Source organism: Callithrix jacchus, chromosome 13 (genome assembly GCF_049354715.1).
Source record: "Callithrix jacchus isolate 240 chromosome 13, calJac240_pri, whole genome shotgun sequence".
Taxonomy (NCBI): Eukaryota; Metazoa; Chordata; class Mammalia; order Primates; family Cebidae; genus Callithrix; species Callithrix jacchus.
Window position 1 is genome coordinate 106,823,029 of NC_133514.1, and position 17,492 is coordinate 106,840,520.

The 17,492-nt window shown below is 37.7% G+C and overlaps 1 protein-coding gene across 2 annotated transcripts; it reads left to right on the plus strand.

Annotated features, from left to right (window-relative positions):
* The first annotated feature begins 698 nt into the window (after positions 1-698).
* SERPINB10 (serpin family B member 10) lies at positions 699-15,712 on the plus strand. Of its 2 annotated transcripts, XM_008979939.5 has the most exons (8): positions 699-766; positions 3,488-3,664; positions 5,408-5,473; positions 5,915-6,052; positions 7,757-7,874; positions 9,803-9,945; positions 12,806-12,961; positions 14,407-15,712. In XM_008979939.5, exons 2-8 carry the CDS (start codon positions 3,497-3,499, stop codon positions 14,809-14,811), a joined length of 1,194 nt encoding a protein of 397 aa, XP_008978187.3. In that variant the 5' UTR covers positions 699-766; positions 3,488-3,496; the 3' UTR covers positions 14,812-15,712. The 2 variants fall into 2 exon arrangements, with proteins under 2 accessions (XP_008978187.3, XP_035127192.2); XM_035271301.3 differs by lacking the exon at positions 699-766 and having other exon boundaries at positions 3,486-3,569.
* Positions 15,713-17,492: the final 1,780 nt, after the last annotated feature.

A 17,492-nucleotide genomic window follows, 5' to 3' on the forward strand; every position in this document is an offset into this window, starting at 1 on the left:
CATCCCACTCATTTAAGTTTTCCTTTGGGTTCTACACCAATGCTCCAAATGAGAACAGAAAATCTTCCGGGTGCCTTTCACATAGTAACTGAGAGTCATTCTAACAGGGTTCACAATAAAGGCCAGGCGTGATGGGTCGTGCGGGCAATCCCAGCACAGCGAGAGGCCAGAGGTGGGAGGATCACTCAAGCCCCAGAGTTAGAAGCTGCAGTGAGATATGCTTGCAGCACTGCAGTTCTGCCTGGGTGACAGAGTGAGACCCTATTTCTAGAAAAAAGCAAAACAAACACAACTATAAATATATAATTCTGTAATATGTTCAATTTCATTGATCACTATTATTCCACTCATTTGAAGCTTTCTATTTTTGTTTTATATTAAAAAAAATCTACCAGGGAAAACCATGCCAAATATTCTCTGTTGGCAGACTAGAGAAAGGATTAAGCAAATAAATAAATAAATAAAGGATGAGTTACAATGTACCAGAATTCAGGTCTCCACCTGTATACAGACATGGAAAATGTGAGTAATTAAATAATTCAGGCAAACACTTAACTGTGTCTTTTTATGAAAACTTCTGGCTAAAATAAGCCTCAAAGAAAGAGTATACTTGCTTGTGCAACTGAATCAAAGGGTGGGGCTAAGAATGGGGAGTGGTTAAGATTTTTAGAAAACATTTCTTCTGTTGAAAATTTCCCAACTCTTCAGCCACAATCTCTTACTAAAGGAGCAAATTGCTAATTCTTCTTCAGTGGAAGAAAACAAGGTATTGTAAATATTTCTTTGGTTAATGATTTTATTTAAGCTTTTCTTCTTGGTTGAAGGGCTTAGCTAAGTAACAAATAATGAATACCTCTCCTCCCCAAGAAAAGCCCAGAAATAATAGATAAGGCCCAATCCCTTAAGAATTTTTCTGTAGAAGTCAGAAAGGCTTAACCCTGAGCTGGCTTGGAGTTTGTATTAGAAAGGGGGATATGGGGGAGGGAGCATTCATTCCCTAAAAAAGTTAGAGAAATTGTTTTACTAGGACTTGTGGAGTGGAATTTGCTTTTTGTTTTACGGGGATTGTGAAATCATGAGTGGAGTTTCCTCCAGTCATATTTCTGTATCTTTCAACAGAGTCAGAGAAAAATAGGATATTCCCTCAGGACAGTTGAGCCAAAACCCTTTAACTCTTTAGCAAAAGTGAGCTTGGCACTCTGAATTTGGATCCTAGTCATTAATATATAGAACTCATGGTTTGACCCTTTAACTGTTTTGCCCTCAAACCCAAAACCCCACTCTCCTCTCTTGGCCACCACCTCATGGGCCATTAGCTTTCTTCTCTTCCGTGGAATAATCAATGTTCCTAATCCCATACTTTAGGTGCTTTTCACAAACCACCCCAAGCTATTACCTGTCTCTAAAAAAGGCCTTAGGTGAATAGAGAAGCACTGGGGATTGGGGAAAGCCATCATTCTCTGATATGTACAACTCCACGAGGAACTAATATTGTCATTGTCATCAGAAAGGAAAAAGGCCCCAGGGAGTGTCTCATGGAAAAAGGGACAAGAATCCTTCTCCCCACAATTCATATCATCTTTCTCCTCCTGATGGTTCTCTACCACCCAGTCTTTCTCTTTAGCCACTAAAATCTTAAAGACAATGAGATACAGTGGCAAAAGCAACTGTACTCAGAGTCAAGAGAATGAAGGTGCAGTTTTGACTGCTGTGCATCATTCACTCAACCAACCTCTTTCAGCTTCAGTTTCTTAGCAGATAAAATGGGGGAGTTGGGTTAGGGAGATATGCTGGGGCATGTGTGTCTATGATGAGACATTTTGATGTATGACACTATCCTTTTCTTGCTTTCTTAATTCTCTTTGGCTTCTCCTCTGAGCCTGTCTACAGGTTAAGCTCATAGATGATCAGTTTATAGCTCTTGAAAACTGCAAAAGAGCAATTAATATTGAAAATCACATGGTGAACTTCTGACCTAGACATTTCCAGTCTTCTCTGAAAATACAATTGTCCAACATTTGTATGGAATAATTATTTTCTTAAAATTTCATCCCACAATTCTACACCCTTCAGAAAGTATTCTTCACTGTTGGGTTAAATATCACTAATGGATAGCTCAGTACTTCATTAGATTACATTAAAATAAGAAAGAATTGTTTCTCTTGTATGTTCTGGGTAACATCTGATATATAAATAATAATATTAATAAGGGAATTAGTGAAGATGAACACAACTAAATATTAAGTTTACATGAGTAAATAACTTTCATAAGAGAGAATTATTGTTTTCAGGAACATGTTACAAGTAAATAAACACTAGAATAACCATAAACTGAGGTAGAAAGATAAAAACCCCAGCCCCTAAAATGGTACTTTCTCCACTTCATGAAGGGTGTGGTTTGGCCAAGAACCAGTCGTTTTCCATGTCAATTTAATTCATGAGTTTTAAAAATACAAAGCTTGATATATATTATACTGTATGCAGGTAACAATTTTTTTTTTTTAATGAAAATGAGCCTTAAAGGAAGTTCATAGTTATTTTGAAGATGGCATTTGATCTGTTGAGGAAGAAATCGTCACGGGCAAATATTCAGTATTTTATGAAGGTGTAGAATTACTACAGAGCTATGGCCTTTTTGTTTTCTATTTAATCAAATAATGTCAGCCTGGGAGTATCGTAGCTTTTGAAGTAGGCAGGAGCCACACCTAAGGCGTGATTTAGAGGCAGGGAAGCTGTTTGGTTAAGTGTAAGTTTATGGTTAGGAGGGATTTCCACAGTATCACCATTAACTCCAAGTTATGATGAAACCAAAACTTTGTCTACACACGCCTCTCTCAGGATTAAGTTATTTGAGTATGGAGCACTCCTGACGGTTTCCAAAGTTCTCATTCTAGGTTTCTCAGAAGGGCAGGTGACATTCATGCAAGACAAAACTCTTGACATTAATGAGAGTTTCTAGGCCTAAGAGTTTGAATTATTTTATTTTTTAAATAATTTCAATTTTTATTTTTGATTAAGAGGGTATACGTGCAGGTTTGTTACAAGGGTATAATGTATGATTCCGAGGTTGAGGTTTGATTGATTCCATCACTCAGGTAATGAGCATAGTACCCAATAGTTAGTTTTTCAATCTCTTCCCCCTTCTCTGCCTCTGGAAAAATTAGATATAAACACATGGAAACAAAACTAGTGTGTGAAAAATGTCAAGAGAGTGGCAAAAACTATGTTAAGGGCCTCTACTTTTAATTGACCAGAATCCATTAATTCTCTAATGCACATTAGCACTAAAATTTGAGGCAATTCCCTTACATTTTCTAAACTTCAATGTTTTAATACATAAAATACTAATATTGGACTAGAATTTTGTTGAAGCTATTCAGCTTTTATGACTATGTATATGGATACGTAGGAAAATATGAATACATACTTTTATAAAAATGAAGTAGAAGAAATATGAATATGCTATCTTTTGCTTTATTTTTCTCAGGTTTCCTCAATGGATGCTCTAGCAACATCAATCAACCAGTTTGCCTTGGAGTTGAGCCAAAAGCTGGCTGAATCTGCTCAGGGTAAAAATATTTTCTTTTCTGCCTGGAGTATCTCAGCTTCCTTGGCCATGGTGCATTTGGGCGCCAAAGGTAACACTGCAGCCCAAATGGCCCAGGTGAGTGGAAAAGGTCAACCATCTTCTGTTTCTTGTAAACTAAGTGCTTTTAACTTCAGTTTCCTCTTAACAACTCAGTAATTTACATTTCACAATGACATTCTCTAAAACAGGACATACACTAAAAAATTCTATGCCATCAAACAAATCCTGGTGAACGGAATCAAACCATTTAATTACCTGTGTCCTTTAGCAAAATAAAATGGAGAAAGGATGAAGTTATCAATTTGTATTCAACACCAAAGCCAGTTTTATTTTGACGATACTATTTCAAAAAGTAGTTGGTCAAACTTCAAATAATAGAATTATTCAGCATCTTTATCACCAGATTTTCTTGAAGACACAAAAAAGAACAGTAAAAGAATTCTGTTTCTCATGCTTTGTTTGATTCTCTCTTTGTTTAGTCCCTGGTTATCTGAATGTATCTAAGAAGCTCATAAGATCATTAAAATAATAATATAATACCATTGTATAGAGAGCTAGTTTTGCAATACACATCCTCAAAACATTGTGTGTATGTAAGTATATAGATGTAGCCATAGATAGCAAAATAGCCATATATATGTGTAAAAATATAGTGTATATGAATACACATACACATATGCAACAATATGTATATACAAATGTGTTTTTAAATAAAAATAAAAACAGAAAGAGTAAACTTGGCCCTAAATCTTATAAAATCAAAAGCCAAATGAAACAATTTTCACCCAAGAAGGTGACTTCTTTGCCAAGTTTGGATATGAACACAGCTGGTAGTCTGAGAGAGGTGGGCAGAACAGATGCTCTATTAGTTTGGACTTGGGATATCATCCTTACTCTTGTAGTGCACAAGATATCAGGTGTTTTAAACAAAACAACAGCAACAAAATCATTGCTCACAACTTGTTAACGATTGGTTCATTAGTTCAAAAGTCTTAATCATTAATATGAGAGACAATCTTAAATGGATTCCAATTTGAATCTATTTAACATAAATATGTTGCTGAGTGTTGCTTGTCCTTGTTTCAAATGCTAATGTTTTCACTTGCAAATGAACCTCATGAATTAGCTGTGCACCCCTCTTTGTATGGTAGGTGGCCCTTGTTCTATTACCATGGGTTAATGCAACCCTTGATGTAATACACTGTATTTCTTATTGTCAGCCAGGTCCAGGACATGGAAGATGAAGTATTGTCTTCTGTTCTACTGTTGTATAATTCTCAGGAAAGAAGTGTATCTCCGTCCTTCCTGTTAACTTTTCAGTGAAATGTTGGGGTGAACACGAAGATTGTGCCTATATATGTCAAGCGGTGGTAGACAATAGGAACTAAAGCATTCAATTAGAAAAAAACAACTAAAATTCCTTAATTCGCCACATAATTATGGCTTTTACTTAAACTGTCTAAATGATGGTCTCAGTTGGACACCTAGCATTCTTCTTAAAACAACCATGAGTAAAAAGGAAGCATGGAAAATAAGATAATTTTACCTCGGGGTTTTCCCAACATCACTCTAGTTATAAAACATAGGAAAATAAAGAGACTAGCACTCAAATTGGAATTTAGAAAATTTATTTAAAAGCAGTTCTTGACTTATTCTATTAGTTAAACACATTATTTAAGTCAAGTCAGAGCCCCTTTGTTTAATGAATTATATGTTCTGCAATTACAGGAATAACTGACTTGTATTTACCGATGGTATTAATTTATATGATTGCCTCTCTGCAAAGTGTATTCACTTGTCTTTTTATTGAAATTACAGGTGCTTCAATTTAAGAGAGACCAGGGAGTCAAATCTGACCCTGAAAGTGAAAAAAAAAGAAAAATGGTATATTTTATCCTTTAATTCACATTTGATAATTCAGGAAAAAGTACTTTTGGCACACATATTTCAGTGATCATTTAAGTGAATGTTAGCTGATAACTTTTCTTAGAAACATATATTAAAGTTATAGGACATTTTTTCAGAATATAAAATATCTACAATTTTCAAAGATCTCTTCTCCCCATGCCTTTTTAATCTCACTAAAAATTTCTCTACTTTCAAACTTTTTTTGCCTGCTTTTGTAAATTAAATGTGTAGAAAATTATGGCCTAAATAATATTTCATTCTTTGCACTAACATTAAAGAAAACATTTTTATCTACTTTAGGATCATTTTCCTCTTTTGTTTGCCTTTCATCAAATAAATTAATTTAGCTATAGTTTACTAACATATACGTAACTCTTGTTCAACATTTTTATTTGACTAATTCATTCTCTTTTAAAGGAATTCAACTTGAGCAACTCTGGAGAAATACACTGTAATTTCCAAACCCTTATCTCAGAAATCCTCAAGCCTAATAATGACTACATACTTAAAACAGCCAATGCAACATATAGTGAGAAAACGTATCCATTTCACAATGTAAGTGCAAATGCATTATTTTAAGCTAACAGAATAGAAAGAGCAATGTGAGACCAATCAGTAAACTCTATTTCTTTAGGGATCCCAAGGACAATCTTAATGTGGTCGGTAATTCTCTGTAAACAACCAATTAGACCAACCAATGAGTGTCTAGTGGTAAAGGAAACCAATAACAGGTCTCAAACCAGATCCAGCAATCAGATATTTATGTCTAGAAAAAGGAGGTAACCCCTAAGAATGGCCCACAAATACATATGGAGAATTGGCTGGAGACTGTACTGGAGAACAAAACTGACCTTGGGATGACAGAAGGGGGCAGTTTTCGCAACAAGATGTTACAGACTTTGGGAACATGAAACATGAGATAATATCAACTTCTCCTCTTTGCTAGTGGTTGAAACCCCACCAGTGCAGACCATGATGACTCCATCCTCTGTTAAGACTCAAGAGGTTCTCAGAGGGTCACATGACAACCCTGGCTAATCATTTACTTCTTTGTCCATCATCTCCTTAGGCAGGAGCATCCAGGTGTCCAGTGGGGAAAGGAAAAGGAAATTAGATAGGGTAGAAGGATAGCAATAAGATAAAATAAAGCTACCTTGTGATTTCAAGCAATGCTATCCCTGTTCAAATCTAGTGAATTCTGGGGAGTTCAGGACTTAAGCTTTGTTATTACTAAAGATACAAAACCAGCCAAATGGAGTTTTCAAGACAGTTTCCTTTCTTGTAGGCTCAGGGACTCTGGTTTGATTCAGCAGTGGGAGAAATGACTGTCTTGGTGGGCACTTGGAAACAAGAGGGACACAGAGATAGATATGAACATCTTTTTATATGTCCACAAGCCCTGAGTTAAGACAGGGAGTAGCCCCTCATAAATATTTAAGCTTTCTTTTTACTAGATTTTAAATTCCTCAGAACTTAGACTTCATAATCTTCAAACCACTTCCTGGAAGCAGAATTAACTCATCACTTTTTACTCCCTACAAGCCCTTCATAAAGTAAGCAAATTTACTACATGGTCTTGAAGAATAAATTATGTTCCCAAGGCAGGTGCCTCCATAAAAGCAACCTCAGTCATAGTGTACATGTGATGACTGCCACTGGGTGAACATCAGAGGACCAGGAGGAGGAGGAGGCTGCGTTTTTTTTTTTTTTTTTTTTTTTTTGCCTCAGAATGCCTAATAAAACATTTGATTCTGCTTAGAAATTTATTTTCATGGCAGAATATCACCTTCAAGGGCCTTCCACAAGGTTCTTGGATGTTTAGAGTACACAGAAGGAAGCTGCCAGTATCACAGGCCTCCCTTTGGTTTCATGCCTGCCATAGAAAGTCAAGTACAATGCCCAGTATTTCTTGGCCACTGGGGTCACTCTTGTAATTTGTAGTCCCTTTTCATTCTAGCTTCATTTCAAGGCATGGATAAAAATAGAAAGGAAGAGGACGTGGAAGCCCCAAAACTGTGGGCCTCAGTACTTTCTTCCACAGCTGAAGTTCTGCATGGCTAGCTAGTGCCCTGCTAATTTTGAAGAGGGAGATGTTTAGTTTTTGACCAAAACTGGGAGTCAGGAAAGAGAAGAGGGAGTGATGGTGTGGGAGTGTGCAAATTAATTGCCCACATACTTAGTTATTTTGATAATCTCAGTAGATTTGATTTCTCGGTTTTGAACAACTCTACAAAACGGGATGTTATCTATGTCTTTCAGAAATATTTAGAAGACGTAAAAACATATTTTGGTGCAGAGCCTCAGTCTGTTAACTTTGTGGAAGCTTCTGACCAAATCAGAAAAGAGATCAACTCTTGGGTTGAAAGACAGACCGAGGGTAAGCTTTCACCAAGGGGCTCAGCAGCGTGCTTTTCCCAAATGTCCTTTTATTTATTTTAGTCTGTGTCATGTGTAAGTACGTGTATTTCTTAAATAGAAGGGTGGACACATTCTAAATTTTCAGAACACTTATTTCTATTCGTGTACATAATTTTTAGATTCACTGCCTTCCTAATAAGTTTTATCTAAAATACGTAAGTCACACATTTATTTCTATTCATGTACATAATTTTTAGATTCACTGCCTTCCTAATAAATTTTATCTAAAATACGTAAGTCAAGCCCTCACTTTATCAAATAGACAAGAAAATTATCATCTCCCACTAATTCCCAAGAAGAGTCCAAGCATACAAAGCAGAAAAATGCAAAAAGGAAATTGGAAATACTGCTGCATGTGTGATTTTTAAAGAAAAATACCAATAACAGAAATGTGGCATTAAATGTGATATAGAATCTTAAGTACTTTTCAAAATAAGTTCATGTACAAGTATCAGTTAGAGTATGGGCGAAATAGTGCTTAAGAAGAGTCTCAAAATATAGTGGCTTAGTAAGACACAAGTCTGTCTTTCTCTCAAATAAGAATTCAAAGGTAGTTAGGCATCCTGATCTAATCCTTTTCCAAAGGCCCTACCTGTTAATACTACTACACTGAATATTAGGTTCCAACGTAAGAATTTTGGAGGGACACAAAATTCCCTCCATATTAGCAACACATTACATTAATATGTTGCAGGTCATATTAGCAACACATTACATTAATAGATTTCCTAATATATGTTTCTTGCATTCCTAATGTATATTAATTAGATTTATTTGCTAAAATGTAATTTAGGATTTATTTGTTTATATTCCCAAGAGAAATGGATTTACAGATGGGAATTTTGGTGCTTTTTTGTCATGTTTTTATACCGGGTATATATAGTAGCTTGATAAAAGTAATCAGAGAATTTTCTATGTTGTGCTTTGAAACTGTTTTTATAGTGTAGAGATTTATCACTTACTTGAAGGTTTAAAAGGATTGACCTGTCTACATGACTGGGGTTGACACTGTTTCCACAGGAGGTAATCATTTGACAGTTGTGAAATTTCAATCATGTTTAATTTTTTTTCAGATTGTCTACCATTTCTTGAGTTTCTATTAATATTTTCCTGGAAAGTCATTTTTAAATTAATTGCCACAAGCTGTCTCTTATAATTTTAACACCTTTCCCATGTCTGTATTTTGGCAGTTTAAAAGAGCAGCCCTTTATTCCGAGTAGTCTCTGCTGCAGAGTGAAGCTGGGTTGACTAGGAGGTTCTTCTCAATCCAGGTCTAAATACCTCAGTTACCAAACATGTGCCTCTAGAGCAAACCACCTCTAATACCTGATTTGTGAGACACATATTTGATATATTTTATAAATCGTTCAAGGTGCTTCGGTAGAGAGTTTGGAGAGAATGTATTGAGGGTTGGCAGTCAAATATCAGTTTAAGTTGTAACTATAACAATCTGATAGAAGCAATTGCACACCGTAATGTTTTGGGCAACAGGAAAACATTGGCACAACCTTTCAGATGTTAATCAGAGCAGCTAACGGTTTGTGGCTACAAACAGAAGTGAAAAAGAAGGAAGTATTTTGGTCCCCTCAAAATAGGGGTACAAATCAACTCACATTACAGGGAAGTTTTTATAAGTAAAATGCAGAGTTATACTTACTGTGGACTAGCGCTTACTGACCAGTATATTATTTCTTCAGTGTTTCGCTCTTTAATCACAGCAGCTATTCTAGACAGGAATAGTACATGTCCATTTCTGGAAAATCCAAAACCAGGACTTTTTAAGAAAACTTTCATAGTTCCAGAAAAAAAAAATAGAAATCTGGTTGTCTTAAGTTAAAATATACATATTTCTACAAGCCATTTGCAACTGGCATTTTGTTCTTACAGGTAAAATCCAGAATCTCCTGTCTGATGACTCTGTGGATTCCACAACCAGGATGGTTCTGGTGAACGCCTTGTACTTCAAAGGAATCTGGGAACATCAATTCTTAGTGCAGCACACCACAGAAAAGCCTTTTAGAATAAATGAGGTAGGAAACTTTTAAAGATCAGTTTGAATTTTCACATGGCATTGTAAAAATGATTCTATTATAAATTCACTTTTCTTTTAAATTATACCTGCTGGTGAACTATGGCTCTTACTAGGTGGACTAAAAGCCTCCATTTCTATGGGGAATTCAGTGAAATTTCCTTTACCTTGTTTTTCTCTGGATATACAATCACTCAGTCCCTGCTACCCTTGTGAGCTGGATAGGGTAGTTTATATATTTATTTCCTAGGTGAGAAATACTGTAGCCAAGTGACTCGAGGCATGCCTGAGTTAGAAGCAGCCCAGAATCAGAACCTAAGACTCCTCACTGTAGGTTCTGTACCTGATCTGCTAAACCAATGCTAACTTCTACCAAATTGTTACCCTTACATAAGTAAAAGCAATAAAAGGGAAGACTAATGTAAGGTTACAGGTCAGTCTCTCATGAATGGGCCAGAGTGTGGCTGGGCTTTGGGACCTGATCGTAAACAAGGACTCAAATATTATCAGGATTTTCCCCCTATTTTCCAACTCTGTTTCTACTATTATTCTTCTCTCAGGTTGAAGTCTAACTTTTGCTGCTTCCCAGTTCACAATGGCAGAACATAGCTACCCACAGGAACTTCTCCATGCTAGAGACCAGTTGGAAAATCCCATTCCAAATTCCTAGGAAAGGAACTAGTTGACCAAGGTTTGTTACAGTTGTTTAGTCTCAAGATAGGCCACAGACAGTGCTGCTATGGAGCTATGGCTGTAGGGAATGTGTGCAATGGGCATTTCTCAATCAGGGAGGTGAAGATGGGGAAGGACCTGAACACATAATCCAGTAGGTTAATGACAAGTGAGCTGGATAGTTGCCTGGGTTTGTATATTCACTGGAAATTTTCAGTTGCAAGTGATAGAAAAATATTCCAAACTAGCTTTGCCAAAATGGGAATTGTACTGGAATTAACTTATGTAACAAAAAACTGGAAGTCAGGAGTGAGTGACTGTGGTATTTAGTCTCAACACATAATCCCAGTTCATTGTCATTCTGTCTCTTTCTCTTTCTTGCTCCTCTAGTTGCTTCTTTCATTCTCTAATAATGATCAGGGAATATGGTTGCCTCATATTCAGCTTAAAGCTTCACAACTCTAGTAGACAGAGAAAATGTTTGCCATTAGTTCTAAAACAGAGATTGCAAAGAAGGCTCTGGTTGGTGCCATTCATGGGCTCTCTCTAGAAACAACCACAGTACTCTGGAGTACTGCCGGTAAACGGTCTGTGTCATATGGCCACCACCTTAGCATACAGTGGGGCTTTGTGATTGACAGTTTCACATAGAATGGGCAAGTAACATATGTCTACAACATCTACGTTGCAGGGGTGTCTGTTTTGCTTTTATTTGGCAATCGGACTTATTTTTAAATAAGCTTTATTTTTTAGAGCACTTTTAGGTTTACGGAAAAAATTATGCAGAAAGTACAGCGTTCCCATATGTTCCCCCTTCAACACACACAGTTCCCTTAATATTAACAACTTGTATTAGTGTGGCATATTTGTTATAATTGATGATTGAATATTCATATGTAATTATTAACTCAAATCTATAGTTTACACTTGAGTCCACTCTTGGTGTCTTACAGGTCTTTGGGTTTTGAAAATGCACAGTGTCCTGTAGCCACCATTACAATAGCATTCAGAATGATTTCACTACCCTAAAGTGCCCTGTGCTTTACCTATTCATCCATTCCCCTTAAATCCCTGACAACCACTGACCCTTTTTTCTTTGTACAGTTCTGGCTTTTCTGGAATGTCACATAGTTGGAATCATACAGCATCTAGCCTTTTCAGGCTGACTCCATTCACGGTGAATTTAAGGTTCCTCCATGCCTTTTCAGGGCTTGATAGATCTTTTTGTTTTATTGCCGAATGGTACAATTGTACCACAGTTTATTTATCCATTCACCTATTGAAACACACCTTAGTTCCTTCCAATTTTTGGCAATAATGAATAAAATTGCTATAAACACTACACTGTGTGCAAGGTTTTCTGTGGACACAGTTTTTAACACATTTGAGTAAATGCCTAGGGGCACAATTGCTGTATTGTATGATAAGACTAGGTTAACTTAGTAAGAAACTGCCCAACTGTTTTCTAAAGTGGCTGTGCCGCTGTGCATTCCCACTAGCAATAAGTGACAGTGCCTGTTCCTCCACATCTTTATCAGCATTTGGTGTTGTCAGTGTCTCATATTTTAGCCATCCTCATAGACATGTGTAATTTGCAGTCTCCTAGTGACATATGAGTGAGCATTTTTCATGTGTGTATGTCTTCATCGTGAGGTATTTCTTCAGATCTTTTGCCCATTTAAAAAACTGGCTTGTTTGCTTTATTATTGTTGAGTTTTAGAATTCTTTGTATATTCTGAATACCAGTCTCTTATAAGTATGTGTTTTGCAAATATTTTCTGCTCATCTATTGCTTGTCTTTTCATTCTCTTAGTGAATGTTAGTTTTTATAATACTAAATTACGTTCTCAAATATTTGCATGTAAAATATACCTTACTCAGCTTCTGGATTATTGGCATTTCCATAATTTACACAAGATCATATATAAAGTGTTTAATATAATACCCCTTGCTATAGTCTACAGAGGCTGCCACGGTCGTGTTAGAAACAGAAACTCACATATTTGCTGTTGGTGATAATTTTCAGTGGAATACATATTTCCATAAAGGAAGGTCTGGATACCTTTATTCACCATTTAGCAGAGGATCACCAATTTCACCAGCATCCCAGACAACTGGGAGCCAATGATGGTAGAGAATTAAGGATTTGGTGGAACACTTCTTCAATGACCTTGTTTTTTTCTTTTCAGACTACAAGCAAACCAGTGCAAATGATGTTCATGAAAGAAAAGCTTCAAATTTTTCACATAGAAAAGCCACAAGCATTAGGTCTTCAGCTCTACTACAAAAGCCGTGACCTCAGCCTGTTTATACTACTGCCGGAAGACATCAATGGGCTGGAACAGGTAAATAACATCAGTGTAACGGATATGAGGGTGTTTCCATTGTTTGCTATAACCCTCTATAAAATTAATGTTACTGTTCCTGTTTCTCAGAAAGGTTAAGTAATGTATAGACATCTCCAGCCTGGGGTCAGCACACAAATAGCCACATGTACAACAGATACAATTATACTTTGTCAGTCACAGAACTATGTGGACTGATCATAACAATCTTTCAATCAGTCTAGGTTTCCCTCTGGTAGGACCTATGTAATTTGAAATTAATATTTTAATCATTTGCATTAGTATACAGACACATACACAAGCATTAAACTCTTTTCCAAAACTTATTTTTTTGAACATTTTTATCAAGTAACCTTCAGGAGACAAAGTCCGAACAATACTATCTTCAAGAATTATTTAAGCTGTTTATCAGTCACATTTCTATTTAGCTGTACACAACTTGGTCAGACCATGCTTCTGAGCAATCCGCTTGCCTAAACTGAACGTGAGTCTCATGCAACAGATGGCCTTTCTTTGCCACTGTCTAATTTTTCACATGTGTCAGACTCTTAATACTTGTAAGTTTCCACAGTCCTACTGATATGTAGAAAACATTTCCAAATTATATCATAAAATTTGTGAAACTGGAGAGGATAGTAAAAATAAAACCAGTTTGGACAAATAACTGTTAGAGTCAAGCCTTTGTAAGATAAATACCTAGAAGTGCAATTTCCTGAGATGAAACTATTGTCATGCTTTTAACTTTTACAGGTATGTCATTGACAGCCAATACTGCAGTCTAGAAAATGCATATGCATTAAAACAAACAAGTCATTTAAAAAATCAAACATACAGATATACATATGTAGTATATACATATATATATTTATTATTTTAATAAAATTTAAAATATGAAGAAAAGGAAAAGCATCTTTAAACTCACTATAATGTCATTACTTTTGATATTTTGGGGGTTTTCTTATCTTTTCTTTCTTTTTTGACTTAGTTTATAATTATTAATCTCACATTGTTTTGATTATAGACATGTTATTTTATTCTAAATTTTGTTTTCAATGAGCTGTCTTCCATGTTGATAAACAAGTTTTTTTGTGCCTTGGCTTACAACTTGAACTAGAGTAAATGCTTTTGTACAGATAAAATCTAAATGTATATTTATATTGATGTATTTGAGTGTATAGTTGATGTCTTGCATGCTATAGCAGAAGTACTTCCATTTTGAATCTAACTCAAATTCTCCTGTAGTCAGATAGCAATTAATCCGCAGAAAAAATATTTTGAAGGTCAATATTATGCAACCAAAGGATTTCCAGATGTGTGTGTGGTCACCCTGAGTAATGGGAGTGATCATAATTCATCTATGTAATTCTTAGGGAGCTCTCTCAACTACTGTTTTTCATTCCACTTTGGAATTACTGATTCTTTCTTTCTTGGTTCCAAATGGGCAGCTGGAAAAGGCCATCACCTATGAGAAGCTGAATGAGTGGACCAGTGCAGACATGATGGAGGTGTACCATGTGCAGCTGCACCTTCCCAAGTTCAAGCTGGAAGAGAGTTATGATCTCAAGTCAACCCTGAGCAGTATGGGGATGCGTGATGCCTTCAGCGAGAGCAAAGCTGATTTCTCAGGAATGTCTTCAGCGAGAAACCTATTTTTATCCAATGTTTTCCACAAGGCTTTTGTGGAAATAGATGAACAAGGTATCGAAGCTGCAGCTGGCAGTGGGAGTGAGATAAGTTTCCGAATGAAAGTCCCATCCATTGAATTCAATGCAAATCACCCGTTCCTCTTTTTCATCAGGCACAATAAAACCAATAACATTCTCTTTTATGGAAGATTTTGCTCCCCCTAAATCCTGCATATCTCCCAGCAAACAAGACCATCTAACAGTGTGAAAGATGTGCCATGAGATGGAAAAGCACAATTTTCACAAAAATGAGTTTTTAGTCTAAACCTTTTTCACATTTGAATATAATAAGTAAACAGATCTTGAAATAATGCATTCTAATGATCCTGTCATATCTGTATAGCTGGAGAGGATGACGATTTTTATTTTTACCACGTTAACATTTTATCTAATGTGACTTTCATTTACATTTCAGAACTACTGTGCTTTTCAATTGACTGCTTTACAATTCTTGATCACTTGCAATATCCATACTTGTTATCATTATATATTTCATATACGTCATTAAATGAAAAAGTCTTTATAAAGGTGATATGATATTGATAAATAAGAAGTTTCTCAGGAATATCATTTTGATCAAAAATTTAGCCAGGTATGGTGGTGCAGACCTGTGGTCCCAGATACTCAGGAGGCTGAGGTAGGAGGATTGCTTGAGCCCAGGAGGTTGAGGCTGCAGTGAGCCAAGATTACACCACTGCACTCCAACCTGGGCAACAGAGCAAGACTCTGTCTCAAAAAAAAAAAAAAAAAAAAAAAAAAACCATTTTGGTGACGCATAAATTATCACTGTAAAATTAAACACCCTTTTTCTGTTATTTAAAAAATACTTATATTGACATTAACTTAAAAAACTAGGGAAATCCAAATGAAATTTGTGATTCAGTTAGTAGCAGTCTCTCAATGTTGGTGCCCTAGTTTTGACAAATGTACTGTGGTAATAATGTAAGATGTTAGCGTTTGGGGAAACTGTACTGGGGTATATGAGAATTCCCTGTACCGGCTGATTATCTCTGCACCTCTTCTGTGAATCTAAAATTATTTCAAAATAAAATTTTATTAAAAATAATCATGGATGGCTGAAATATTCAAAACCAACTTCCCCCAGTAACCTTAGCCCTGGCCAGCACAATGCAGCGTGCGCTCCTCATCCTGGGCGCCCATCCTCGGCTGCTGCCTCTTCCTTTGGGGCCCCTGGGCCTGACCTTCCTTCCGGGTCCTCACAGAAGCCTGAGCACGTGGCCGCTAGCACTGGTCCAGCGCTGGGAACGCGGTGTGCCCCGGCTGCCGTCTCCCAGATATTAACTGCAGTAGACCTTGAGAGTGAACCACAGTCTCAACAACACCTAATTCTAATTACAACTGGTGATGGGCGAGGTGACGGAAATAATTGGGGCGCTGTGGCAGGAACCAACAGATGGTCTCCTTAGGGTGTATGAGGTGTCCCTTGACCCTTCTCTCCCCGGAGTGGACCTCAAGGGGACTCTTCCCCCCAGGACCTCCTACTTGTGACGTCCTGTGACCCCACCCCCACCGCCAGACCAATCCTCTCAGGCGCCCTCCGGTGGAGCTCGGGGGGTCGGGGAGCTTCTGCCAACAGAGTCCAGCCCTGAAGGATGCAAATGGCGCAGAATCCTTAAGAGCTTCCGAGTGAAACCCATGCCCGCCCGCAGAGCGCAGCCCTAGCTGGGGAGGGCGGGTTCCCGCAAGGCCAGCGCAGAAGGGAAGGACGCGCGCGGTGTGTGGAGGCGGGGGCGCAGAAAGGGGCGTGCAGCTGGCGCTTAGAGGCTGGAGGCAGCAACTCCCCAGGGAGCGGGCGGTGGCCCCAGGGACGCCTCCCGGGTCCCATCTCTCAGCGGAGCTCCGGGCAGCCTCACCCATCGCTCCTGCATCAAAAGCGTCCTGACCCAGAACGGGCGCTGGCCTCGGCGGGGGTCACCTAGTGGCCAGGGCTACCCCATTGTTAGGGCCTGGAGATACCTGTTGCTTTTAGGGACTCCGAGCCCTGTATTTCTCCGTCTGACTCAGCTCCTAGTCCATGTAGGAGCCACTGCTCTTTTCCTGACATCTCCGGATTTCAGCATCTGGCTCAACTCCTTCGTTATCCATACCTGTACCGTCATCTGGCCATATATGTACAGCTTTCAGTTCCTCCTAGATGCCCGGCTAACCTCCAACCCATAAGATTCTACACCTTTACCGCCACGCTCTCTGTGACTCCATATGAACCTTGGTATCTCCCCAAACTGCTCAACTTCCTCCTTAAAACTCTTCCTCCTTTTATTTGTTGTTGTCAATAACTCTCTTATTTGGTTATTTCTGTGCCTCTCTTGCCTCTCCGTGTGTCTTTTTCCGGCTTTTTTTCTCTATGAACCACGTATACGTTGGTGTTCTTAGGGCTCCTGTGCTCTTCGCACACTCTCTGGAAAATCTCTCCATTCCCGTGACTTGAGCTATATGGATTAGCTGAGGACCCCTAAGTCAGCATCTCCTGAACTTTCCATATAACCTTAGCAAGTCAAAACGAAATTCATTTTCTTCTTCAAATTCATTCCTCCTTCCCCATTCTTGCTTATTGTTACTGCCATTCACTGGCTTGTCCAAGTCAGTAAGTCCGGAAATCACGCCAGCTTTCTCCTTCCTTACCCTCCCATCCTTACAATCCCCAGTTTCTGTCTATCCTCCCTAAACAGCTCTTACATCCATTTTTTTTTTTTTTTTTTAGTTTAGGTTTTTCATTAAATCAAAACAATTCCCTAATTCCCTACTATTTTACCTGCTGTTTCTGATTGTCACTATTCAGAAGGCAGATGACATGGTAAAAGCCATCTGTCCTGACATCATCCTCA